Consider the following 27667-nt stretch of genomic DNA (forward strand, 5'->3'; position numbering starts at 1 on the left):
AAATGTCAAGTTATTGTAATTGAATTTTATTCCAAGTAATTTTGCACTGTTTCTATTGGTGCATTAGTCATAAGTTGATATAATGATAAATTAAAATAAAAAATATGGTTTTAATGACAGAAAATTCCACTTACTGCTGCACAAAATGTAGAAAACACCACAGGGCAATTATACATGATTGTAATTGTGATTGTAAATGGGAGTACTGTGCAAAACACGTCACCTCCATTCATTCGGTAATGAGCAACATCACTTAATGTGTTTGAGATTATTTTGAGAAGCAGGAAATGCAACCAACTTCTACGACTGAACTTTGGAGGTGTGAAAATATCTCTTTCAAAAACTGAAAGCAAGGCTCCTGAAAAGAATGGAAGCTGTAATAAAGTGAAAGAGTGGACACAATATGCTGACAAATTAAAATTATATTTAGCTGTTGAGCTGCACTGGGCTTGCTCCCTTGGAGCATCGTGCTGGATCTCTGTTACTGTGATTTTTGCCATTTAGACCAACCTTAAGTGGTAATGCTTAAATTATTTGAATCAGCTCTGTAAACCGTGCTTCAATTCAGTCTATAAAAAGGAATGTGGGCAAATAAGGGTAAAAAAATGTCCATAAATGCATACATTTTAAAGGCAGAATATCTAATGCTCATACTGTGCTGCTGTCATCATGCTTTTTATTATCGCAAACACAACCCGTTATGTCCTTCAGGTTTTTATCACTTCAATCTGATTCAGGGTTTGATGCAAATGTGGTATTGTTACGAGATAATGAGCAAATCTGGACGAGCAGGAATTCAAATAAAGTGACTGAAGGTTTACGGCCCTGCTGATTACAGTCCACTCACTGCCGGGCAGAGGACGGATTCATTACAGCACACAGTTATTCATCAATACAGACAGAACACTGAGTATTTACTGAAGATGAGGCTAAAATGGCCACAGTTGCATCTGAAAAACAGAGAATGGGATTTCAATAACATCACAGATTTAAATAACTATTTTTTTCACAGTGGATCCAAAGTCATGCAGCTCCAGCTCTAAACTACACATCACCTCGACCTCTAAATCAGACTATAAACTCAGTCTGAAAGAGCCGCTTGCGTTTATACTGCACCTCTCCATAAATAAGCAAATACAGGCAGCTGGAATTCATCCACTACTTATATACAGCTCTGAGAAGAGAGCAAGAGAGAAGATAATATGAAGGTAGAGAAACGACAAAGGGAGAGAGTAGAGAGAGAAAAAGAAGAGAGGGTAAGGACAAAGATGAAGAAGTGGGAGCGAAATAGATAAATAAGACAAGATGAGAAAGATGAAAAGAGCAGGGGGTAGAGAAAAAAAAAAGTACTGAAGTACAAAAAGAATAAAGAGAAAGAAGAAAAGAGCGAGAGTGAACAAAGAGGTGAAAAAGGTGGACAGAGAAAAAAAAAGAGAAAGGAGAGACAACAGATAAATAAGAGAGGATGGAGAAATGGTGAGAGACAGTAAAGGAAGAGAGAATGGACAGAGAAACATGACCGCAGATATATGAGAGACAGAGAGATGGAAAAAGTGAGAGGATAGGAAGAAAGAGTAAGACAGCATGAAAAACAGAGAGAGGAAAGAGAAAAGGAGAGTACAGAGAGAAAAAGAGGGAGAGAGGGTAAAGAGAAAGATGAAAAAGTGAGAGAGAAATAAATAAGATGAAGATGAAAGACAGAGAGAGGGAAGAAGAGAAAGAGTACTGAAGCAGAAAAAGAGCCAGGATAAAGAGAAAGAGGAAAAAGAGAGGGAAGGAAAGAAGCAGAGAGCGAGAGAGTAAACAGAAAGAAGTGAAAAAGGTAACTGAGAAAGAGGGAAAAAAAGGAGAGAAAATGATGAATGAGAGGATAGTGAAATAGTGAGAGATGGAGAGTAAAGAAAGGAAAAGTGATAAAGAAACAGATTAAAAGTGTAGATAAAGAGACCGACAGAGTAAGAGAGGATAAAGAGAAAGATAGAGAGAGCGAGAGCCACAGGCTAAGGAAAATCTCTGCTCTGTCAAGTGTGCATTCCTTGTTGATGGTGAACTGGCACCACTTCCCTACATGGCAGCAGAGAGAGAGGCAGAGAGAGAGAGAGAGAGAGAGAGAGAGAGAGAGAGAGAGAGAGAGAGAGAGAGAGAGAGCGCAAGCGTGAGGAGAGAGAAAGAGAGAGAGAGCGCAAGCGTGAGGAGAGAGCGCAAGCGTGAGGAGAGAGAAAAGACAGGCCCTGGTAATAATAGCACTGCTATCTGGTCTGCCTGCGCTGGTATGAACAGTCGATTTATCACCTGGTGTCACGCTGCAGAGAGCACAGAACTCAGTGCCGCACTGTTAACCAGTCCAGCAGCTCATCTCCGCACTACAGCAAACAACACCTTACTACTGCAAGATCACCATCATCCGCACTAACATTACAAAAAATACATCAGCGAAATACCTCAATACCCAATAACACCGACAAATTATAAATCGATGACAATTAAAACCAAAAAAGCATGCTTCATTGATTCATACAGTAAACAGCCATTCGTGCAATTTACTACACAGTAAACCTCACGTGTCACGAAATGCATCTCAGCTGCAGTTCAACTAGTATAAAAAACTCCACTATCTAGCAGTAAAGAAAGGAAGTCAGGTGTCTAGTTCAAGGAAACAGGCGGGCTTGAAAGGCTGAGCATCTGGGATCATTTAAATGATGACATTTTAATATGGCCCTTTTACTGGTTCAAGCTTGACACCTCTGCAGTCAACTGTAAATAAGCGAATGAGTGAATAGGTGGTGCGACTCGAGTGTATCAGGTGCTGCATTAGTAAATCAGAAGATCGCCTCGCAGCACTGCTAGCACCCACAACACGGACGTGTCCACCACTGCCCACCTGGACTTTTCCTGATCACGAACTCACGGCTGCTTCATTAACTAGAAACTCAATGTGCAGGGTTTTAGATTGAGCACAAACTGCCACAGAGCAGATCAGCCCCTGTTGTTCTGTATAACAGGCTTTAAAGCACTGGCATCACAGCACGGCAGGAGAATGACATGATTACAAATGCACATTGACTTTAACACAAAAGCAGCTTTCAAATTATGGACGCAGCCCACTTCTGCGTCTCACACTTTTTGTTCCACTTGCTTTTACACTGGCGGCTTTTTTTTTTTTTTTAATTACCCGTGGTCTAGTTTAGACAGTCAGGTACAGACCCCAGTTTAGACCCCTCAGGTACAGGCGAAGTGGCAAAAACTATTACATCAGGATACCCCAAGATACTGGTACAATATGTTCTTTGTTTTTTTTTTAATAATTATACATAAGCGTCATACTGACCAACACCAATACTAACTCAGTGATCTGAGCTACATGAAAAATTATCCTCTAAAGAAGCTCACAGTGACCAACTGAGAACGAGAGTGAGAGCAAGAGAAAGAAAAATGAGAGACAAACAGAGAAAGAGGGGAAACAGAATTGAGAAATACAGAGAGAAGAAGGGAGTTGGAAAAAGAGAAAAAAGAAAAAAAAAAAAAAGAAAGAAAAAAGTAAGAAAGAAAGATGGAAAACAGATGGATAGAGAGATAAATGGATAGAGAGAATAAAGCATAGTTTGCAGTCTTTTCCAATTTGAGAAAAACAATATTGAGTTATAAAAAATAATATTAAGATAAAAAAAAGCTGATCATCTTCCTGCTTTGTGCTCCGGCCCACACACAGAGGGGCATCTTCAGTAAAACACTTGTTTTGTGGCTGCAGACTTCATTTCCAGGCAGGACCTCCTCATTGTAGCTGGCCAGAGTGACAGAAACACAACATTAATGACTGGGAGGGCGTCTGAGCATGTTCTGATTTTATAACGCAATCAAACGGCACAATGAAATCCAATAGAACTCCAGCAGACGGGGAAATGAACTGCACAGATGAGATTTGGAGTAGCAAACTCGATTTAACTCATTGGGAGGTGCTCAGAAAAGAGCACCAAGAAAAGCACTTGACCTTAAAGCCTCAGCATGGAGAGTCACGGAGGCGAACGCGTGTCGACCCCTGAGAGCGTCACAGATTTGCGCGAGTGTGGTGGGTAGGGTGGTCGCGTGAGTGGGCCGCACTCTGTTGGTTGTGTAAGCGTATGTGTGCACTGGAGCGAGAGAAGCAAAAGCACTGGCTGGCTTAGTTACAGGTCAGTTAGCATGCGGCTATCGTAGGGCTATCATAAAACACGTGGCATCATGGGACTCTCGTCTACACTGACTGATGTAGCGTTTTGCTAACGTGACAGCTGCACCAATCGTCTTTTCCTATTCTTACACGCCAGCTGCTCTCTGGGCCCAATCAGGATCTAATATCACAATACACAACAAGCAGAGGGGGTGATATAGCAGTACACACACACACACACACACATTATTTATACACACACACACACACACACACACACACACACACACACACACACATATATATATATATATATATATATATATATATATATATATATATATATATATATAGTACATCACAATGCTTGTGTAACACATTTCACAACACAGATTAGATCATCAGCAACATCACAAAAATACTAAAATTAAATTAAGAACAAGGACTTGTTTGTTTCATAGACTTTACTGCATAAAACTCTATGAGCCCTAACTACACACTCTTTGTACAGATGCATACAGTTGTATACAGTCACTGTTCACCATGATGTCCACAACATGCTCAGAAAAGCATAAGATGTTGTTGGAACAAAACCTTGTATCTCCAAACTGGTAACTTAACAGGAGAAGGAAAAAACATACTTTACTTTTAATGTAAGTCAATGGAACCAGACTTTTTTCCAAGCCATTTTGGGTCATTTTTTGGTCCATTCATCTTTAATTTCACCCATAATGTAAAAGACAACATGCATTTAAAAATGTCAAAATCTGAAAAAACATGACAAAAACAGAGATATTGTGGAGTTCATCATGGTAAAAATAAAATATCATATTGACCACCCCTACATATACATATATATATATATATATATATATATATATATATATATATATATATATATAAACACAAAATAAAGAAATAAATGAGTCAGTGTAGTGGTCCTCTCCTGGTCTATATATGAATTAAAATTAGAACTGTTGTTTAGTTTGTTAAACGAGATTTAAAACATCCTTGATTAAAATGTATGTTCTCAATGAATCGGCAAAGACCAACTGGCAATGTGCATGATTATCCATATACTTTCCCCCTCAAATTTTTATGTAAAAAACCAGCACAATTCACGATTCATTAGTCGATTAAAAATGAAAATCGGTTAAACTTGTCCTGAATCGGCTTAATCATTCCAAGCCTATGGAAATACTTTGCCTATTGTGTTATTGTTTAGTTACACAAATTTGACTCTTGACCTACAAAATGAAAGATGCCTCAATTAATTGTCCAAAATAATCAAAAAAGAGTGAAAGCCCCAATACACCATAAGATTATCTTTTTCTAGTGCACTATTATGGAATTACTGAAAGGCTATGGGTTGATATTGTTCAGTTCATTCCTCCTGTTTAACCTTTTAAAAAAAATACCAAACAAAAACAAAAACTTAAAAAAATCATCAACATAATCAGCAAATTGCTCCATTACTGATATAACATAGTGGCAGCCCTACTGAAATACAACACAGCAGACAGAGCGTGGAGATATAATATGAAGATGTAATTAGAAAGGTCTGAGGTGCAGAAACACCTTAGAGTGTCCAGTGTAGTGCTAACTGTAGTGCATAGAGTTCCATCCTTTACTCCTCTTTCCTTTCCTCTTTCTCTCCTTTTTTTCATGCTCTGTAAAACCCAGATGGGACCCCTGGTGTCCCACCCTCTCAACAATACATCAAATCGTCTGCAGGAAAGTGATTGGCCAGCTGCTGGTCAGTCCTGCCCTTATAGGGAAACACAGCTGTTCTTACTTAGTTCCTGACCAATCACTGTAACCTTGTGGAAGGCCATAAATCCATAAACCACAGCTGAGAAAGGACTCAGTAGAGGTCGGACTACACTTTGAAAGCATGTGTAAATGCGTATTTGTTGTCTGTGTTTCTGTTTTCATGCTTCATGCGCTCAGTATTGTTGGACAACCTCCACCTTTTGCATACAGAGTTTCTTGCTGAGAAACTAGTTGATCTAGTTTAGACTGAGCCCAACTATTTCTCTGCTGCAGACTTCAGCAGCTGCAGGACTGCACAAAAACACAGTCCTCTGCAAAGAAATATTAGACAAACAAACTGCAACAATGACAGGGCACAAAAACAAGTTCTCTAACCTGTGAACTCGCAGCGAGGCCAGTGAATCATTCAGTCTTAAAGGGACAGTTCCAACAGGACAGCTGGGAGGGTTGTGGCGATTACTGGTATAACGATATACAGTGTAGTAGACGGCGAGAGTGAAAAAGTTTGTATCATGATAACTTCCAAATATATAAAAGCAACAGAGGATAATTAAGTATGCATTAATAAATATCGACTGCGGCATGCCGCCACTTCGTGCAAAACGATCAATAATCTTCATTTTAAATTTAGTTGATATTTTGGGGTTATAAAGAAGGTTGGTCATAATATGTGGCTACATGATTTCAGTATTTATAAGTGCTTTTACTGCATATTTCAACATCATCCTCATTCTAGTTGCTGATATAATAACTAGACATTTTCAGTTCTAAACGCTAGCCTGGCCAATTGCATATAAAAGCTAGTGGCAGCAGTTAGCATACTAATCAGCACTGCTATAGGTCTTCATTTACTATTAGAAATGTCAGCAATTTTTCACGAAGCCATTTCTTCAACCAAACACCATGAAGATCTAATCTGCCTGTAATGCAGCTCTTTAATCTGAGTCATCATACTCCACTCCAATCAAACCATCTGAGGCTGCTTTCACAAAAGCACAGCAGCAGAAAGCTCACAGAACCATAAGCACTTTTATAAGCAAAAAAAAAGGATAACATTTAAGAAAGAAGCGCTTGGAGGAAGCAAAATTATCTGTCAGTTGTTTGAGATAATCCCTCAAAAAAATTCTGGTTCCATTGACTTGCCTTAAGAGTTAAGTAGGTTTTTTCCTTCTCCTGTAAAGTTACCATTTTGGAGACAAGGTTTTATTCATTCCTGGCAGCACGATGCCGCAGTGGGTAGCACAGCAAGGAGGGCCTGGGTTCGATTCCCCGGCCGGGTGACCGGGGTCCTCTCTGTGTGGCGTTTGCATGTTCTTCCCGTGTCTGTGTGGGTTTCCTCCAGGTTCTCCGGTTTCCTCCCACAGTCCAAAGACATGCAGTCAGGCCGATTGGACGTGCTAAATTGCCCCTGGGTGCGAGTGTGTGAGTGACTGTCTGTGTCTGTCTGTCTGCCCTGCGATAGGCTCCAGCACCCCCCCGCGACCCTGAGGGAGAAGCGGCTTAGAAAAAGGATGGATGGATGGATGGATGGAGGGATGGAGGTTTTATTCCGACAGCAGCGATCTGCTAAACCATTCTGTTGTCGGTGAATCACCAGGTTTTCCTTTAAACTTTCCATTCATAATAGACTTGTCTTAAAAATAATCCTAAATGGGTTCTTATCTTAGAACATTTGCATCAATGGTCAAACTGGTCCTTAAGGACAACCAGACACTCCAAATTTTCACTCAATCCCAGCTCGAAATACAAAAAATTACAGCCCATCTGAGAACCACTACTTAGCGTTATATAGAGGCTACTGAAACTTTTAAGAAGGTTCTTCGAAGTGAATCTTCTACAGTATCACTCCAAAGAACCGTACTGGGCACTTAATTTTGAGAGTACAGAGCACAACCAATTCTTTCAGCCACGTTGACTGACCAGGGCCCGTAGCTCCTCAGAGTAGAAGAGCTGATCTGAGATCTAAATAAGAGGAGGATGTTATCCAGAGATGCTTTGTGAATACAGGCCCTGATGAGCTAATGTGAAGTCACCTTCTGCTAGAACAACGTAATGTCCACATGCATTGAGGTGGGTCAGGAGAAACTCCATCACCGAGACTGGGGCACAGCATTATAATGTTCTATACGTCTGCGGGCCACGGAGAATGGCCATTAACATCAGTTGTGTCAGTGAATGGGGTACAGAGAGAAGGACAGCAGAGGTTAATAGCAAAAATGACCACAAACTAAAGCATGACATATGGGTGCAGTATGACTATGTGTACAATAGAGAAAGAGAGGACACAGCACAAAAGCTGGGGCTGGAGGTGGAAAATATGGTGACATACTGTTATATACTGTGATAATTTTGTCGCAGCGCACTTTTCTGTATAAACTGTGTGCTGCTAGCACCTCTACAAAGATGAACATCACTTTTTCTAAATCTTATTTTAAAATCACATGAAAGTCAGAAAGTGGGTGTGGCTTAAACCAGAAATAAGTGTGAACTGCCAGAAGTGGGTATATTTACTGAACTTGCAGAGAAGAGAATTACCACTCTGTCTTTCGGGTTTCTCAAACACTAGAGGGCGCTCCCAGATGTGTCCAAAATGAATGGGTTAAGATGGTGCATTTGTGCAAAATCATAGTTTATAAAATGCTTAAACACACACACACACACACACACACACACACACACACACACACACACACACACACACACACACACGCTCTAGGCCGCTTATCCTTTTTGGTCATGGGGGAAGCTGGAGCCTATCCCCGCAGTCACTGGGTGGAAGGCAGGATACACCCTGGACAGGTCACCAGTCCATTGCAGTGCAAATGCTTAAAAATTCTAATGTAAAATAGTATAATCTTTCCCGAACACTGAGTAGTATTAAAACATTTTAACACTGCTGTTATATTTTTAAGAGCTTTTAAATTGAACTTATTGGAGTTTAAAACAACAATGTCAGTAAGCGCAAACAGCCAATGAGCTGCTATGTTCACCAACTCAGCACTCAGTAGCAGTAATGCCTGCCTTCTGCTACCCAAAACCTGTTTGCTGTAGAAAAAAGGAAATGTACTGGCTCATTGTATTGCTTTTTTAATAGAAATGCACCCTTCTACTCTCTAAATACTTGCCCACAACTTTAATTTTAGACACCATTTTAACTTCGTTTTTAGCTGTTTAGCTCCATTTACTCCCATTCATTGAGGACTCGCTTACAAGCACCCACTGGCCTTTTGCAGTCCTGTTTTTAATATAACGGGGGAAATAGGAAGAGACCAGGCTCTTCGTAAACCAGCTCTGACCGTAACAGACTAATCAAGAAGCAATGACGTTAAAAATATGCAGAATGTAACAGACTGCCAATCAGCAGCCTAGATTTTTGAAAAGCATGCTCACTGGCTCAAAGGTGACTATTCAATAAACGCTAATGCTGAAGTACTTCTATTAGTACCATAAAAAGTGCTGAGTTTCAATCATAATCATATTTCATTAATTCATTTTACCAATTCTTTTTCCTCCTGTTTTTCAGTTTTTCCTTCTGTTTCTTATTAAAATGTTTTTGCAAATGTGGACCGAAATAAATGAATAAATAAATAATTATAGTACATGTTAAAGAAATGTAAATGTAAAACTATCGCTAGAATGTCCCACAATCTCCCCCAAGGGTTGCTCATTTATTGTCTTTTATAGAAAACACAGTTAGTTATCAGAGCTAGGTATGTGGATGCACCCTACGTGCATATAAGCCCACTTAGGGTGGGCTTGGGGGCTTAAAAGTAATTTTTTGTTTCACTGCTGTTTAAAACATTGTGGCAAAACTGCTTAGCTGGTGCATTTTGACCATCAAAATGATTTAAAGCCTGTTCTACCTAAACCTGTTTAACTACATAGAATGTACAACTACACTGCGTTTTGCCATGTTGTGTTGTGTCCCAGTCACGAAAAGTATGATGTCACACCTCTGCCATATCACCCACTCTTAGCCGCAGCAATGAAACCATTGTGTAGCTGGTGGTGAATATTATTTACATAATAGAAAAGATAAGCCAGCTCATCTTCCCATGAATCAAATGAATCATCATGTTCATTCCATTTAACACTAAACGTTGCTCACCAAGTTATAAAAAAGTGTATCACTGTTTTGCATTGTGAGCATCTCTAATCACCTCAACTGCAACAATCACAACCCAGATTGAGTGTGCGTGACCTGTGACCTCACGTATGTGCATGTGTGCACACGGTGGCTGGTGTGTGGCATCGCGTGAGCTACTAGGGCGTATCAGATGACCCATATACGACTCCAGCGGATGGATGAAATGTGACTTTTGTATTTGTGTCAGATGTTCTGTACAGACTTTAAGGTGTGGATCCCTTTCACTCTTTAAGTAAGCCACAGTTGTTATGGTAAAGCCTCACTGTGCTTCTCCTTTTTCCAGAGAGAGAGAGAGAGAGAGAGAGAGAGAGAGAGAGAGAGAGAGAGAGAGAGAGAGAGAGAGAGAGAGACATAAATGGCAGGTAGGCGTCTCTCCCTCCCCTAAGGGCACACGCTTGGGTGGGGCTCTGCAAATATTTCAACAACCTTCTACTTCTCTCCCTCTCCCTTGATCCCTCTCTCCTAACACTTTCTGACCTGGAACATAAGAAAACTGAGTAATCCTTCATTTGCACTGTTCAAACATTCAAAATTTCTTCGATTCTCATTACTTCACCCTTGTTTATGCACTGCAAACTACATAAAATTGTGAAATGATTCATGTTTCATTATAATGTTTCATTATAAACTACATTAAAAAAACAAAAAGATTAAAATCTTAGCTTGCCACTGTAAACTGCATTAAAACATGAAAATCTGTTAGCTTCTCCACTGTGAAGTGCATTAAAATTGAAAATACATAAAGAAAAATCTTATTGGTTTCTTCATTATTAACTACACAAAAAACACAAAGTATTAACATTTCTTCAGTTTATTCACTCTAAACACAAGACGATTACAATCTCACTGGTTTCCCTATTGTTGACTGTATTAAGGTGCAAAAATGAGCAATAATCTAACTAGTTTCTCACTGTAAACTTCACTAAATACACACAATCACACACACAAATCACAATCTTACTGGTTTAATGCAGTTTACAGTGGAAAAGACACAGTAAATATTAAAAATCTAATCTGTTTCTCTTCTCTGCACTACAACACAACACAAAGACCGCAATCTCACTGGTTTCACCATTCTAAACCATACTAAAATGCAATAACAATATCTAGCAATATCACACTAGTTTCCCCACTATAAACTACATTAAAATACAAAAAAAAAAGATAAAAATACTAGTTTCTCCACTGTAAATCCTGCATTAAAAGGCAATAATCTTAACTCTGAACCAGAAAAATTCTCCTACCATCTTTCTGCCTGGACAAGACAACAATTTATCATCTTTGTGCACCAAGCGTGCTCACAATCTATATTTAAACCATATTAGTTCTACTGTTTGGCCTCTAAATAGTGGGGGTTGGCTGTCACCTTAGAAATCAATTTCCATTCTGTCCCTTTCTCTCCGTTCATTCTGTCCATCCCCTCCCCCCTTCCTCTGCTTTTAAAGGAAAACAGTGGGATAACAGCTGCTTGAGCCCGAGGGGAAAAGAGAGAGAGAGAAAATGAGAGAGAGAGGGAGAGAAAGAGAGAAAAGGGGTCAAAACAGTAAAGGGAGCAGGATTCCAAGGTACGAGAGAGAGAGAGAGAGAGAGAGAGAGAGAGAGAGAGAGAGAGAGAGAGAGAGAGAGAGAGAGAGAGAGAGAGAGAGAGAGAGAGCCCAGCCACAGTGCAGCTTTTTGTAGATATAAACAAAAGTAAAGAGCAATGCAGCCTCCACACAGAGGATTAAACACAAATGTGTGAGGAGCCCAACGTTTGCGTGTGACAGACAGAAGGAGGCATGGAGAACAACTGTTTCTGGGCACCTGCCCCTTTCGCTCAAAAAGCCAGGGGAGAGTTATGGGGACAGCTGGGGGGAGGACAACAAAGCTCATTCTCTCTCTCTCTCTCTCTCTCTCTCTCTCTCTCTCTCTCTCTCTCTCTCTCTCTCTCTCTCTCTCTCTCTCTCTCTCTCTCTCTCTCTCTCTCTCTCTCTCTCTCTCTCTCTCTCTCTCTCTCTCTCTCTCCCCTCCTCCCCCTCTTCCTCCCCCTCTTAAGCCATTTGGAGGGGCAAAGACAGGAGAGAAGTCTGGGCCTGCCTGTCAACGTGGCCCAGCACATACAGCCACATCTGCTGGCTAATATCTTTAAGCTAACAGTGAAATGTCAGCCGCCGTTTTGCCTTTTGAGACGCCGATGCTTCACTGCTTTGGGTGGCGTGAAGGGGACACTCTTCCGTTTGCAATTTCTGTGCCGATAAAGAGGCAAGAAAGGCAAAAAGCCACAGCAGGAGCTTAGTCAACTCTTATGAAAGCGTTCTGCAGCAGGAGCTTTCAGGGACAAAGTAATTTGCAATATGGGTTAAATACACGAGCTGTCACTGCGTTAATGACTAGCATTGTGCGAATAAATGCCACTGTATTAATACTTAGCATTATGTTAATAATAGGAATTAGTAACCAGCGTAACATTAATTAGTAGCACTGTGTTAATAACCAGCACTGTATTATTAACTAACACTGTATTACAACCAGCACAGCATTAACAACTAGCACTGTATTAGGACTTATTATATCTGGGTTAATAAGTATCACTATTAACAGGTAGCATTATATTTATATCTAGCAATATCTTAATGACAAGAACCATATTAACCCATTTTTATATACAGTATTATGGTAACAACTCCCACTGTATTAATAAGCATTGTGCTTATATATCTGGCACTGTATAAAGACCTAGAACTACATCTTGCATTGTTGCTAATTAGCACTGTACAAATACCTTGCATTACGTTACTCTCACCAAGCATTATTAATAACTTGCACTGTATGAACACAGCATTATTCTAACTAGGACAACATGAAGCATGGCATTTATCATTACCATTGTACTAATACACAGCACTGTTTATATGTACCATTAGCACTGTATTTATATCTTGCATTATGTTCATATCTAGCACTGTAATAATACCTAGAATATTCTTTATATATAGAATTATGTTTACATCTAGCATCACATTAATAATTAGCCTCACTCTCATAGCAGTTACCATACAAGTCACTTTATTTAGCTAATAGGTCTCAGCGTTATCAACGAAAGCTAACAGAAGGCAAACTTGTGGTGAGCGAGTGAGCGCACATGGTCTAGGAAAAAAATCTCAAAACACCAGCCGGCATGTGGACGGACACCAAGGCAAACACTTACCGATAACACGGAAGGGTAATACAGCCCCATCATCGTATTTGGACCGGGACAATGTCGACGCTTTGAGTCCCTCTCTCTCTATTTCTCCTCTCTCCCGGTCGCTGTCACCTCTCCCTATTCTGCACATTCAAAATCTCCCTCTCTCTCCCCCCTCTATATCGTTCCCTTGCTCTCTCTTCCTCTCACACGCACTCTATTTCCGTTTGCTGCCCCCTCCCCACCTTTTTGTAGCTCCAGATATGTCTCCGTCACTCTCCCTCTCCCTTTCTCTCTACCCTAAGCCCTCGTGCGCTCTGCTGTGTCCTTGCCTGCTCATCTCTCTCTCTTTGCCTGCTTGTGTCTTCCCTCTCTCCTCCCCTCACCCAGATATCATTCGCTTGCTCCCTCCCCCCTTTCCCTTCCTCCCTCCCCTCCCTCTCTCTCTCTCCTCCTCCCACTGCCCTCTGTCACACCTGCAAACTTTTCCCTCCTTCCATCTCTCTCTCTCTGTCGCAGTCACCCTTTCCCTCCTCCCTTCTGCTCTCTTTCTTCATGTAGGTGAGTAAATTGGGGCTGTTTGCACCTCTGGGAGGCACACACTCACAGAGAGAGAGAGAGCGAGAGAGAGAGATAATATGAATATGAGGGGGGGGGGGGGGGGGGGGGGGGGGTGCACAAGTGTGCTTCTCATCTTCCTGTAAGCAGCGTCCTCTCCAGCTGCTCTTTGATGGTCTATTCGTTCCTCAACAGAGGGGTAAAAACAAAGGTGGTGACTGAACTGCATTGATTTCACAATGTTCAAATCGATTACAGTCAATCATCTTTATATTAAAGTAGGCATTCATTTTTAGGTTTTCCAACGCAAAAATTTTTTATTGTTATTGTCTACATTCCACTGCTGTGTAAATAATTCCTTCCGTCACACTGGTCAGAGTTAAAGAATCGTAACTGAATCAAAGCACTGCTAGGGTGGAGTTAAAAAATCATAAGTGAATAGAATCATTGGGCCTCATTCACTGACAGTTTTAAGAAGAAATTTCTATTTAAAAATCTTCTTATGCAATTTTCATGAAGATTGACATTCACCAGTGTTTTCCTATTTTGGATTTGTTTGTAGGTAAGAAGAGAATCACACACACACACACACACACACACACGCACAAAAAGGTGTGAACAATTCTGTGGCTTAAGAACACATCATAAATCTGACGTAGACTTTTTTGGACTTTTCTCAAGGGAAAAAAAACGAAAAATCTTCAAAAGCTATTGGTGAATGAGGCCCACTGTTACAACAAAAAATAATCATAACTCATTGTGAATTCAGAGCAAAAGAACAGTAACTGATTCAAACAGTGAAGGGCTAAAGAGTCATAATCGATTCAAATGATTGTGAGCAAAAGAATCGTAACCGAATACAAAACAGAGATTAAAGCTAAAAACCCATAACTGATGAGAATCGTGAGGTCAATGCAAAAGAGGCATAACCGAATCGAATCACTGTGAGGTCAAAGCTAAAGAGTGGAGACCGAATCGAGTCACTGTGAGGTCAAAGCTAAAGAGTGGAGACCGAATCGAATCACTGTGAGGTCAAAGCTAAAGAGTGGAGACCGAATCGAATCACTGTGAGGTCAAAGCTAAAGAGTGGAGACCGAATCGAATCACTGTGAGATCAGAGCTAAACAACGTTAAGCTATTTGATACAGTGTGAGGTGAGAGCTGAAGAGCTGAAACAGAAAAAAAATCTTTAGCTCTGACCCTGCAATGTAATCATAACAATCAAATCTTTGTGCAGTCAGAGCTAAAGAACTGCACCAAAATCGAATCATTACGTTAACGCTAAAAACTCATAACTGAGTCAAATCATAAGGTCACAGCTAAAGAACAGTAACTGGATCAAACTGCTGTGAGGCCACAGCTAAAGAATTGAATTGTTATGAGGTCAGGGCTAAAGAAACGTAACTGAATCAAACCTTTATGAGGTCAGAGATTTACTCCGCTCCTCAAAGCTGCACGGCCTGCAGCAGCACAGCCCTGTCGTTGCTCTCTGTTGACAATAGCTGCGTTCCTTCCTCGGTAGCTAATGGACAGCAAGGCTGCGTCTGCACTAATGGACACACGGGACCACTGCAATTCAGCCTTAATGGCACAGCGCAAACAGTCATTAAGCTGCACCTTGAAATAAGAATATTCGAAAGGCCCGATATGAATTTTATATTATCTGATAAAATATCACCCAACCACAGTAATTACTGTTACGGTGATTTTGATCCGTTTTCCAAAGGTGTAGCCATAGCTTTAAAGAAATCCTACAATGTTTCTAATTGTAATCTGCTGTGTCTGTAGCATGAGGTCCATTATCACAGACAATATGCCCCTCAGCTTTGATTATAAGTGTGCTTTAAGACAATGGTTTTAAAGCTTAGTTCAATCAAACTCGGGATTTTCCGTCTCAAGTTCAAGACCAAGACTGACAGAGGTGGACCATTTTTGGGTGTCATCTGTGGCATAAATCATGTGAAGAATCTCTCCTTTATATATATATATATATATATATATATATATATATATATATATATATATATATATATATATATATATATATATATATATATTTCCATTTTCTAAGCCGCTTCTCCGTCAGGGTCGTGCTGGAGCCTATGCCAGCAGTCTTCGGGCGGAAGGCAGGATATGTGTGTGTGTGTGTGTGTGTGTGTGTGTGTGTGTGTGTGTGTGTGTGTGTGTGTGTGTAAAAAAAATGAAGCAATTGTAAAATATAAGCATGGTGGTGGTAGCGATGGCATCACTTTTAGTTATAGATGCTTTGCTTTCTATCTATTTACATAAGAATCGTAAGCGAACCGCATCCTTGTGAGGTCAGAACTAAAGAGTCACAACCTAAATCAAATCATTGTGAGGTGAGACTGACCTGCACCAAGGCTGGTTAACCTCTGATCATAAACAGGATGAGGGCTGAGTTACTGTCCAAGCAGGGACCACCCTCGCAGCCACTTTATTTCCCCCTCCTTCAATACATTTGGAAATCTTGCTATTTTTGCACTAACCTCACTTAGCACATTCACAGTGCTATGAACACGATTCACACAACTGGCTCTTCAACACACAAATCATGACTTCATGTGCACAGAGACTAGTAACTTGAGTTACTAAACCTGAAGTCACTAATAGGCAGACCATGGCCGGAGTCCAGACTCAGACGCTGTCCTATGCGGGCCTGGACCTATAACTGATAAACTACAGACTCGAGTGAGTGACACCACACACAGGACGGACGAGGTGAAAAACAGCAGTCAGAGAAGAAAGTGACCCAGATTATTCCACATGGTGTGCGCTAAAAAAGAGAAAACTGGCAGTAAACACTGAATTGTACTTTTTGATTTGACATTCAGTTATTGACTACATATGAAAGAATTACTTGGCTACTTCAGTAAACGGTATATGCCACTGAATCCTGATGCAAGTTAGACATTATGATGTTTTGGACCTTAGCTTGAGGAAATTTTCTCCTTATTTCTCCTGGACATTATTGAACTTTAATTAAATACCCCTGACCAAGCATCAAAAAGCTATGTTTTTTGTAACATTTGTTTTAAGAAGCTAAAAATGTAGTCAGGAACCCTGTCTAAGCTGAACCTGATATAGTATTCAGATATAGTTCTCAACTCAGCTACAACTGACATTTTTTTTAAATGCCACGTTGCTTCTGTTAAGTGTAGCCTTAAGCTATAGCCTACATGTTTTCATTAGCTAATGGTGATCCAACGCAGGCAATCCCATGAAAAAAAGCCTAAAAGCTTTATATGCTGATGTTATATAAACTATAAATTATATTATTATATAAACTATAAATATGGCCTATATACATTATGTTACTGTCATGTGTGTTATGTTAGGCTGCATTATTCCATTCAATGAACCCTAAAACCTTAGTTTATATAAAATATAATAATTATAAAAATAATATATATTTTTATTATCAGAGAAAACAGCAGTGTTGTGTTTGAAGTTTCCATGGACCATATGTTTATGGGTTAACAATACATTACAAAATAATGAATTTATATAAAAAAATATAAATAAATCAATTTTTAAAAAAAAGAACTTGCCAAAGTTGCATCCCTACTGTCCATTCTAATCGACTGTGTGCTACAGATGCAGACGACAGAAATTAGGTTGCCTAACATAGGGGTGTTCCTTTAAAGTGGTTCTATGTCTATGGGTCGAACACCTGGAGGCGGCCTACTGAATTACAGTGACAGCTAGATGATGAAAGAGAGAGTAAAAACTGATGCCAGGCCAGAGTTAAACGGATGGTGATAAATGGATAAAGAGAGGGATGGAGGGATTAGACAGGGGGAGAAAGGAGGATAAAGCATGGATGATACAAGGATTAACTGCAGCAACTGAACAATCTGATAACGGCTCCAAAAGCTAATGCACACTCAAGTAAACAACTAATCTGACATAATGCGGTAAAAGAGACGAGACAGGGTCAAAACACACACACACACACACACACACACACAACCTGTGGCCACTGAACGCCTGGTCCAATAAAGCTGAAACCTCACATTCTATGGCAAGCCAGAACAAGAGCTTAGAGGGCAAAGCAGTATCTTAAGAAACCCCGACAGCTAAACAGCTTTCAGCTGAGTTTTACAGGCCATCCGGCGTGCAGTCCGAGTGGAACCTGGAGTGATTCCGCCTCTAGGGGCGCTATAGCACTCTCAGAACCTCTAACAAAAACAGCATGTGCTCTATTGAGCTTAGAGGCATGATGCTTTTATACAAAAAGTACATTTGTGTCAGTGCAGTAATGTTTCCAGCGGAAGTGCTGTGAACAGTAGGGCTGGGACGAAGCAATTTTGTCAGATATAAACTGAACAAAAATGTTGACAAATATTATGTAGAATTTTAATATGTAAAATCACATTTTTAACATTTAGTGCATCTTGGACAGGTTTCATTTGCACCATTTCACACCAGATTTTAATGAAAGAGCACAGTTTCATAGTGCTTAATTAAAAAAAAAAAGACTCAGGATGACCCACTGTAGCATGTCTTAATTAGGGCTGAAATGAATATTGGAAAAAAAATCCAGCAAATTCCATAAATAAAATATCAGAAAATAGAAAAGCAATTTTAATGACTTAGACTTTAAACCATTTTTGTAAACGCACAAGCTTCTGTGCATCAGTTTTTATCAGTCCTATGGGAACCAAAGTTTTGCTTATGAAGGTAAATGCTAGCAAGACACATAGCAGTGAATAAAGAGAGAAAGATGTTCTGCCAGCACGCCACACAAAAACAGACTTATTATTTTTCCTCAGCGAACTGGTCCTTTATAGTCAAACACACCGTGAAATCTCAGCAGCAGTCTGAGGCTGAGTCTCCATTCCTAACTGTCTATATTATAGATGTCTGATTTGAGGTGACAATGTCAGTTTTAATGGCCCATTTCAGTCCAAATGCTCCCGCTGCTTTAAATTCTGAGCTAGCGTGCTTTCTGTTGCCTTTGTTTTTGGGAATAAACAAGATCTATAGTGAACCGTCCCTCCAGAAAACAAACAAAAACAGAAATACAAAATATTTTCTTTACATAATTAGTGCACCAGACAATCAGACTTATACAACTGAGTTTAGCAAATGCTCAGGGATAAAGTTGTTTCTGAGCAGCTAATAAACTTGGCCAGGGTTGCCAGATTGAGTCAGATCCCTCTGAACAACATTTTATAGTACTTGCCATGACTCTCAATTACTTATTTATTATTTTTTTCCCCATTACCTTATAGTTTTGTTTAATAAAATACGATTAAAATAAATGATTTAAAAATTATCACAGAAGTGAAACATATTTTAAGCTTCCCTTGTTTTTACTGGGTATCTAAATATTATTAATAATATTTGACAAAATATTCGAAACGTTAAACACTCAAGCGCCCTGACTTAAATGAAGTAAAACCTGGACTGGAGCTTTAGATAGTGAATCTCTCATATATACACTTATCTATTTCAACAACCTGTATTGATAATTATAAAATAAAACTTCTAAGTAATAAATGATAAGAACCACTTACAGCATAGCATTTTCTAAAAACAGTCCTTCATGTAGTCTTAAAGCAAGTCTGGCTTTGATAAATGATCAACAGATCTTTTGTAAAGCAACACAACTATCTGTATTGAGTCAGCAGTCATGGCTTTTCTAATGCTAATAGCCGTCTTTGATCTATATACACAGGTTCTACATGTTCTTCTTAGAGAACATGCAAGCTTCGACAGACTTTGTCTAACAGGTGGCACAATTATCTCAAACTAACAATAATCGGCTGGCGAGTCTAATGAGTTAGAAGGTATTTTGATTCAGGGCTTATAGGCTGGTTTGTAGAGAGCCCACCAGGTCCTACAGGCATTAGGCCATTAAGAAAAGAAGGCTGTCTGCAACCCAGGCATAGCAATAATCAATCATGGCCAAACCTGAACTGTTATATTCTTGGTAGTGCACAAAACCTGACTTGCACACATGTACAGGCTACAACACAGTTTTTTGTTTTTTTTTCACAAAGACTGCTGCAGTGCCCTCTATTGGCACTGAAACAATAAAATGCTTGGGCCCTGCTAATTGCCACAACTTTGCTCTACTTTCCCTCTGGTTTGCATGTCCGTGCTCGTCTGCAGAACATTCTTTTGATTTTATGTTTGTACATCAACAGTAACGTGTAGGAAGCCAATGTTAGGTACTGAGATTTTCCAGTAAAAATGAGAGTTATATAAATCTGTAAAGAAAATATTATGCTGGTGGTCTATCCAGCCATCCCAAGGTCGGCTATTGACTGAAGATCATGTCTTACCTGACTGGCTGAGGGGTATCCATGGAAACCCATGCTCAAGGGATCATTGTTCTAGAAAGGAAAAAAAATATATTTTAGGAAAAAGAAATCACACATTGACTGGACATTGACCTTTTGCCTAATGAACAACCTTTGAGTCCTGCCCTTTACACTGTTTCAATCCCACTAGGCTTGAGTGATATGTCAGCAGACCCCTATAATTGCTGGACACAATGTGGACACTGCACCTTTAAAGGAATACTCCAGAATTTTTAAACCGAATCTCCATCCACCATGGATGCATGTAGGTGTCGGTCAAATACCACTGACCATAATTTCGATGCTCTTCCAGGTACTTAGACAAGAGCAGCAAACATAATGACTTTAAATACACTTATAATAAAAGCCCTTGGGCAGATGCTGAACCGGCTGACCATTGACTTCTACTGTGCGTGTTAAAATGAGTCCCAGGCAATCAACAGTACTATATAGATTCAGCACTTAAAGATTAGGTTTAAAAGAACTGGAACAATCTTTTTACAATGACTTTTACATTTTACATATTGTACCTTTAACAGAACACAGCACTGCAGAGCCTGTATCATTACCATATATTTAACACCAAAGTTTATCACTTCACAAAACTGCGTTTAAAAGTTTTATAGTTTCCAATGCCATCACTTTCAGAGTTGTACACATTTATTAATTTCACACTTTTTTTACTTAATAATTCCCTCCTTTGTCTGAGATGGAATTAGCGAGTGCATTATACTGCCCAATTACCCCTCTCTCAGTTCAGTGACTCACTCAGTGAAAGAAAAAAAAAAAAAGAGAGAGAGAGAGAATCACACAATTATATCAACTGCTGTGATCCGTTATCAAGTGCACTTACAGAGACTGAGCAAGTCATCACTCCTACAATGAGAGGTCAATTTCTGGGGAAATGTGTGTCATCCTGTATATCCATGTGCACATGCTTCATACATGCACATCCTCTCCTTTTCTCCCCGCATTTGTGCTAAACCAGTACGTGCAATAACAAAATTAATGTACACTTTGCTCGTTACTGTAAAAAGGAAGACTTCAGCATTTTACACCAAATCTCCACCGGTCACTTCTGCAGCATGCGGTCAATCACTAAGAAGAGAGTCACTTCATTTATTTAAATGTTAAAAACAGCCATCAAGCTACTGATTTTGAAGCAGGAAAAACAGCAGAAAACACATTTAACAGAAAATTACACTGAAGCCTCAAAAACAAAATATAATCTCTACATTTGGAGCATTTAGTGCCTCCAAACTTTACTTTTATTACAGCGCCCAGTCTTTTCAGAACACTTGCTTTCAGTTTTTCAAAGAAATATTAAGTGATATTTTTCCAAACCTTTGAAGTTCAGTCTGAGAAGTTGTTTGCATGTTCTGCTCCTCACAAACACATTCAGTGATGTTGTGGTCTGGACTCTGGCGTCCATTGTTCTGAGAACACCAGAAGCTTTTGTCTGATGTGCAAATTTTTTTCCTTTTTTTTTTTTAACCATTTCCTTTTCTCAGTGAGGGCTCATTGACAGCTACACATCCTTTCACACCCAAGTCTGACATCAAATTTCTTTAGACGCATCTCCTGAAAAATGAATAACTTCTATTTAACGGCTGTTTTGACTCTTAACTACAATTCCCAAATCGACTCAACATCAGTGGATCCCAACTGATATCTATTATTATTGTGCTTTGAGTCAACACATTTTCTGCTCTTTTCTAAACACATCAAAATTGTCCGTGGTAATCAACTGTACGATACAGAGTCAGCAGACAGAAATTAAGTTGAAAAATACTGGAGTACTCCCTTAATAGGTCTGACCCAAAGCCGCTCCCTTCACCCCACTCTCTTTATACTGACCCAGTCAGTCATCTCTGCTCATCCTGAACCAGAAAACTGACAAACGTCTCAGGCGACCACAGAAACATCTGGCTTTTCATTCACTTCAGGGTGTTTGGAGTCAAATCGTTTTGCTTCTGCTGCTGTAAAATAAGAGGCGTCAAGGCCTCCAGCTTTTATTTATCTAGAAGAATTTAAAAGAGGCCACAAACAAACGTTTCTCCTGTTGCAGGCGGCTCAGTTTTACTATGATACAGGATCAGCTCGACTCTGTCCGTTATTCACTATTCATTAGGGAACCTGATCCCAGATCAGCACTAATGCTCTCTGACGCACTCGCCACAAGAGCACTGGGCGCATTTTCCAAGAATACAGGACCACAACACACTTCATTACAGAGCAGACCTGCTATCATGATGTCTACAGTCCATGATCCTTTATACTTCAAATTTCCTGTTCTTAAAGAGCCCATGTCATGGAAAACCAAGTTTTCCTCACATTTCTGAAATAATAACAACAACATAGTACATAAATTAATCATTTGGTGCAGCATGTAAACATCATTAAAGTTTTAAAGCATCCACATAGACCATATATGGGAACTAAAGTACCCCCCCCCCCCATGTGCCGATCATTCCTTAGTCCACAGACCATATATGGCAGGGTGTCAAACTCAAGTACTAAAAGGACCATGTTAAAAATACCAATTTATCCGTGGGCCGGGAGTGTGTATATTTTAATACGACAAAAAGTCAACAGCATAATAAAGCCACTTGTAATAAACCTTGGCCAGTTCTTTAGTGATTACATTTGCAATTGGCTAGAAAACTGCTGTCCCACAGATTGCTGTTAGGAGTGGGGTGTCGGTGCAAATTATGTTGCACTGCATGCTGGGGATTGTAAAATGGGTAAATATTAACAGAAAATCAAAACAATTTCGAGGGTATTCCTGCCCCTTCTCGCTGAAGTTATAAGGGATGTTTTAGTCTGCTTCTTAAAAAGTGGCACAAAACAGAGCAGCCAATCAGAAGGGAGTTTATTTACATATATTGGTCTCAAAGGCACAGACTGCATAATTCATAATAAAGAGATAAAGAAATGTTGCCAAGCATAAAAAATAAAAAAGTTTTAGCCTGTAAAGTGGAAAAAATATGTAAAGTGCCTGTTTGAAGTCCACATTTGTATGATTATGTATACACAAAAAAGTCATTATTCACGTTAACATGACATTTCCCAACCTCTCTTTATCTCTTAGACTTAGACAGACTGTATTAGTTACTCTATCTTTACAACGGACAGGTAAATGACCTCTGTTCCGAGCGGCTGTCCTGTATTGCGCCTCATTCAGAAATCAGACCAGAAAAAGACCGAACAAACTGTTACAGCGCAGTGCTTATACTGGACCACCTAGGATCAAGTCCTTCACAGGAAGCACCGATCTAGGACCAGTGCAGATATGACTTGTGTCTGTGGGATGACTTCAGCGCCTCTGTGCGAGTGTTGCTCCACCAGCCGACGTGGTTAATTGTCCCATAATGGGCTCTAATCAGATTACTGCTGCCCTAAACACTAAACTGCGTGCTGTCCCACGATCCCTCACTCCAGCAGAGCTATTGTTTACACATTAAAACAAGAGGACATGATACAAAGCATGAGAGAGCGGTAAGGAGGGGGGGAGAGCGAGAGAGCGAGAGAGATGAAAGGTCACTCTGAGAGCCAAACTGAAGTCTGAAGTTCAATGTTCAATATTGCAGTGAGTACAACAGAAACAAACATTATTTTAAATCTCTCACTGTTTTATAAAGTCAGAAACAAACACAAAATTAGATTGTGGGCCAATAATATTAGTTACATTAGTTACATTTGCATACATAAAGTAGTCTTTATTTCATAGATTTTAAATTGTCAACCTCAAAAGTTGTCAAATCCAAAAAAGTGTGTGTGATTATACATACATTTCATACATACACACACAATGTTTATATATATATGTATATATACACATACATATACACACACACACATACACACACACACACACACACATACATATTTGCAGTTTTCTTTTTTTAGTTCTGTCTAAACTCTGTTTAAAATGGAAAAAAACAGCTAAATATTTTAGTGCTAACACAATTTATCAATGAAGTCACTGATCAGGCCATTACTTTCTGACAAATTTGGTCTGTGAAGAGGCCTGGTCAGTCCATGTTTTATGGACTGGACTCCTGTTGTAATTGATGGGGCTGACTCCTTGACTCCACTTAATTTAATAACGAAACAGCTCCAGAGCTGGTGATAAAGGGATACCGCAGATATTAAACCATCCTAAACATGGGGTACCCCTCTTTAAGTACCTACAGATTACAGTAAGTGATAAAATGATAACTCATCGATTACACCAAGTAATAAGAAATAATTACAGATGAATTAGTGTTTTAACACATTGTACCAGGAGAAACCACAGAATTTCACATGACGAGGCTAAAAGGGAGCTCAAAGTTTGATGAGGAAACTGAGTAATGTACAAAGAAAATCATCACGGTCATAATTTTATGAGAATAAACCTCTAGTAGTCGGCTAACTAGATGTAAAGTTTTCATTTTGGAGCAGCTGAATGTGTCTTGAATCTTGTTCCTCTTTCCACAAGGCTGAATTTGGCTTATTCGCATGTTCCTTATTCAAATTTTCCGTTCCACCTTAAAAGATGCCATAGTGACAGTGAATTGTAACTGCAACACTATTTAAGGTGGAACAGAGGAACTGACTCATCACTAGTCCAAGGAGAACAAAAACACTGTACTGAATCGTACCACATTATTGTAGCATGACTACCATGTTGGCCTGGGGCTTGAGTACACACTATAATGCTCAGATATTGTTACAAATATAGCACTTTTATGATACTGAACGCTCTAATAAAACAAATAATAACATTAAATGTAAGGCTGACACTGAAGTATCAAATGACTAAGAATTCAATTTATTCTCAGCCTGTACTTTGTGTATGTGGTGCATTTGCTGGTGGAACAATAGGCAACGCAGTGTTTAACAGTCACCTATTAGCGGCCAAAAGATCAAGTTAATGTTTGCAGTAGATAACGGAACGGGGCTGTACATTCCTCTAAAATCTGAACACCTGGTCTGAGCACAAACGCCTCACAGACGACAAATATTACCAACATACACCTGACCATTTTTAAAATCACCAAACAAGGTGGGTTAAAAATGGTGTTAATAAGGCAATACAGAGTCATGGTGCAGTGAAATACACCGCATTACAGTAACACACAGTGCGCTTCAGCAGTAGCGCTGATTTCCAGTCAGTGATTTCAGTCCATCCTTTATGGTTGCATAAGCCAATTAAAACACGAGGGGAGGGGCCACACTGTAGAGAACAAAAAGGGGGGGGGGGGGACCACGGCGTCACTGTTTTCTCCTCTGCAGCATGTTTTCTATCACTCTCTCTCCTTTATCTCTTGTACTCTCACTCTCTGCTGGAACCAATGTCCCTCTCCACTCGTCCCCTAAGGGAACACTATGCACTGCACACATCAGACTGTGCAGTCAGGGGAGAGAGAGAGAGAGAGAGAGAGAGAGAGAGAGAGAGAGAGAGAGAGAGAGAGAGAGAGAGAGAGAGAGAGAGAGAGAGAGAGAGAGAGAGAGAGAGAGAGAGAGAGAGAGGGAGAGAGACAGAGAGAGGAAGTGAGAAAGACAAAAAGCAAAAGGGAGAGAGACAGAAAAAGAGCAAGGAGAGAGAAGACAGAAAATAAACAATGGAGAGAGAGAGAGAGAGAGAGAGAGAGAGAGAGAGAGAGAGAGAGAGAGAGAGAGAGAGAGAGAGAGAGAGAGAGGGAGAGAGACAGAGAGAGGAAGTGAGAAAGACAAAAAGCAAAAGGGAGAGAGACAGAAAAAGAGCAAGGAGAGAGAAGACAGAAAATAAACAATGGCGAGAGAGAGAGAGAGAGAGAGAGAGAGAGAGAGAGAGAGAGAAGAAAAGTGAAAGAGACAAGGGGAGAGAAAAAGACAGACATACTGAAAAAGAGAATGAGAGGCAGAAAGAGACAGAGAGAGAGAGAGAGAGAGAAAAAAGAGAGAGCGTGAGAGCGAGCGAGAGAATGCCTCCTAGCTAATGCTAATAAATCTGTTCATCTTAATGAGTTTGGTGATTCTGCTCTGAAGGCAAAACTCTCCAGGTTCACTCAGCGTTCACAGAGCGTCTCCATCTCCATAAAAGAGACGAACACGTGTACATTTCACTCCTCTCCAGCACCAGTGACGCTGTGTGTTTACAGTAGGAGCTCGGGGCGGGTGATACAGCAAAATTAAAAGACATTTTCACAATATACATTTTCTCTGAGGTTTGACAAGCTGGATCAGACTTAAAAAGTAGAAGAAATAATAAAAATCTGTAGAAACCTCCATTATTTGTTAGCTACATTAGCCTCGTAACACCAGCGCAAAACAAAAGAAGCAAACTCCAGAAACCAAACAGGTCTGATCGAGTACGTTTGAAGAAACGAGCGTAAACATGACTTTTTTTGATGAAGTATCACTTTAATAGAGTACGGAAAACACATCCATGTCAGCGGGGCGAAACACAGAGAGGGGAAGAGGCCGAAGAGAGGGACACATCTGCTGAGCATGTGTTTAAAAAGAGGGAGGAGAGAAGAGAGGGATGGAGAGATTTGAGACGTGGAATGTCTTGGAGGCAGACCAGGCCAAAAGGGGGGGAGGGAGACGGAAAGAGAGAAGAGAGCGATAGAAGAAAGAATGAAGGAAAGAAAGAACGATAGAAAGAAAGAAAAAGAGAATGAAAGAGATGATGAAAGAAGAGTGACAGAAAGAAAAGAGAGCAGTGAAAGCGATGAAGAGAAGCAGAAAGACAGAGAGCAGAGACAGTGAGTCATACATAAGCAGAAGCATGCGCTTTAATTTCCTTCAGGATCTGAGAACTCTGTCCCCTCCCAAACACACACACACACACACACACACACACACACACACACACACACACACACACACACCCTCCTTCTGTTTTTCCACTCACACACACTTAAATATTTGAGAAATTCTCCACGTCCACGTTTATATTTTAGGGTCTGAGTAATACAAACATCACCGATATCGATTTTAATGCACTACAAATTTCAGTAACCAATAATAATTGTCCAAAAACAATTTACATGGTGGTGTAAACGGACTTGAATCATTTTGAAGTGCATACATCATGGAAAATCAAATTTTCAAAGCTTTTTTGATGTATGTAAACACTGTGTGTGCAGTCACACTAATGCTGTCTAGGTTGTATTTACAGAGCAGTTTCTCTAAAGAGGAGTTCCTAGACTAGCAGTCAGAACTGGTTCATACCAGTTGCATTGCTATATGATGTGTGTGCAATGCATGCTGGGTATTATAGGGAGATTGACAAAAGTGGTGAAAAATGATGTAAAATCATGAATTCTGCTGAACTGATGGGGCTGAGGGACAATGATGCACTACAGAATAATACCAAAAATAACAACAAACACAGGACAGAACTTAACATTATTAATGTGACTCATCTGCACACAAGTGAATGATTACTCGTTTTTATTTCAGAAAACACGAGTGCAATTTTTTAAACAGCAGGAACGGCCATTTTTGTTACAGCCTACATCACCACGAGTGCTTTCTTACGTGGGGGAAATTTAATCTAACAGCACTGAACTGCCTGC

The 27667-nt window shown here is 39.9% G+C and overlaps 1 protein-coding gene across 9 annotated transcripts in view; it reads right to left on the bottom strand.

Moving 5' to 3' along the window:
* rbfox2 (RNA binding fox-1 homolog 2) overlaps positions 1–27667 on the bottom strand; it is a 73097-nt gene that overhangs the window by 34343 nt on the left and 11087 nt on the right. For 8 of the 9 annotated variants that reach the window (XR_005129996.1, XM_037536443.1, XM_037536441.1 and 5 more), the window contains exon 2: positions 20100–20150. Coding sequence is in view for 8 of the 9 variants with exons in the window: in XM_037536443.1 (XP_037392340.1) it covers positions 20100–20150 (51 nt within the window). In the remaining variant the exon portion in view is untranslated. Of the gene's footprint in view, positions 1–13254; positions 13501–20099; positions 20151–27667 lie in introns of those variants that run through there. The other variant, XM_037536448.1, reaches the window with a different exon arrangement.

Source organism: Pygocentrus nattereri, chromosome 30 (assembly GCF_015220715.1).
Source record: "Pygocentrus nattereri isolate fPygNat1 chromosome 30, fPygNat1.pri, whole genome shotgun sequence".
Classification (NCBI taxonomy): domain Eukaryota; kingdom Metazoa; phylum Chordata; class Actinopteri; order Characiformes; family Serrasalmidae; genus Pygocentrus; species Pygocentrus nattereri.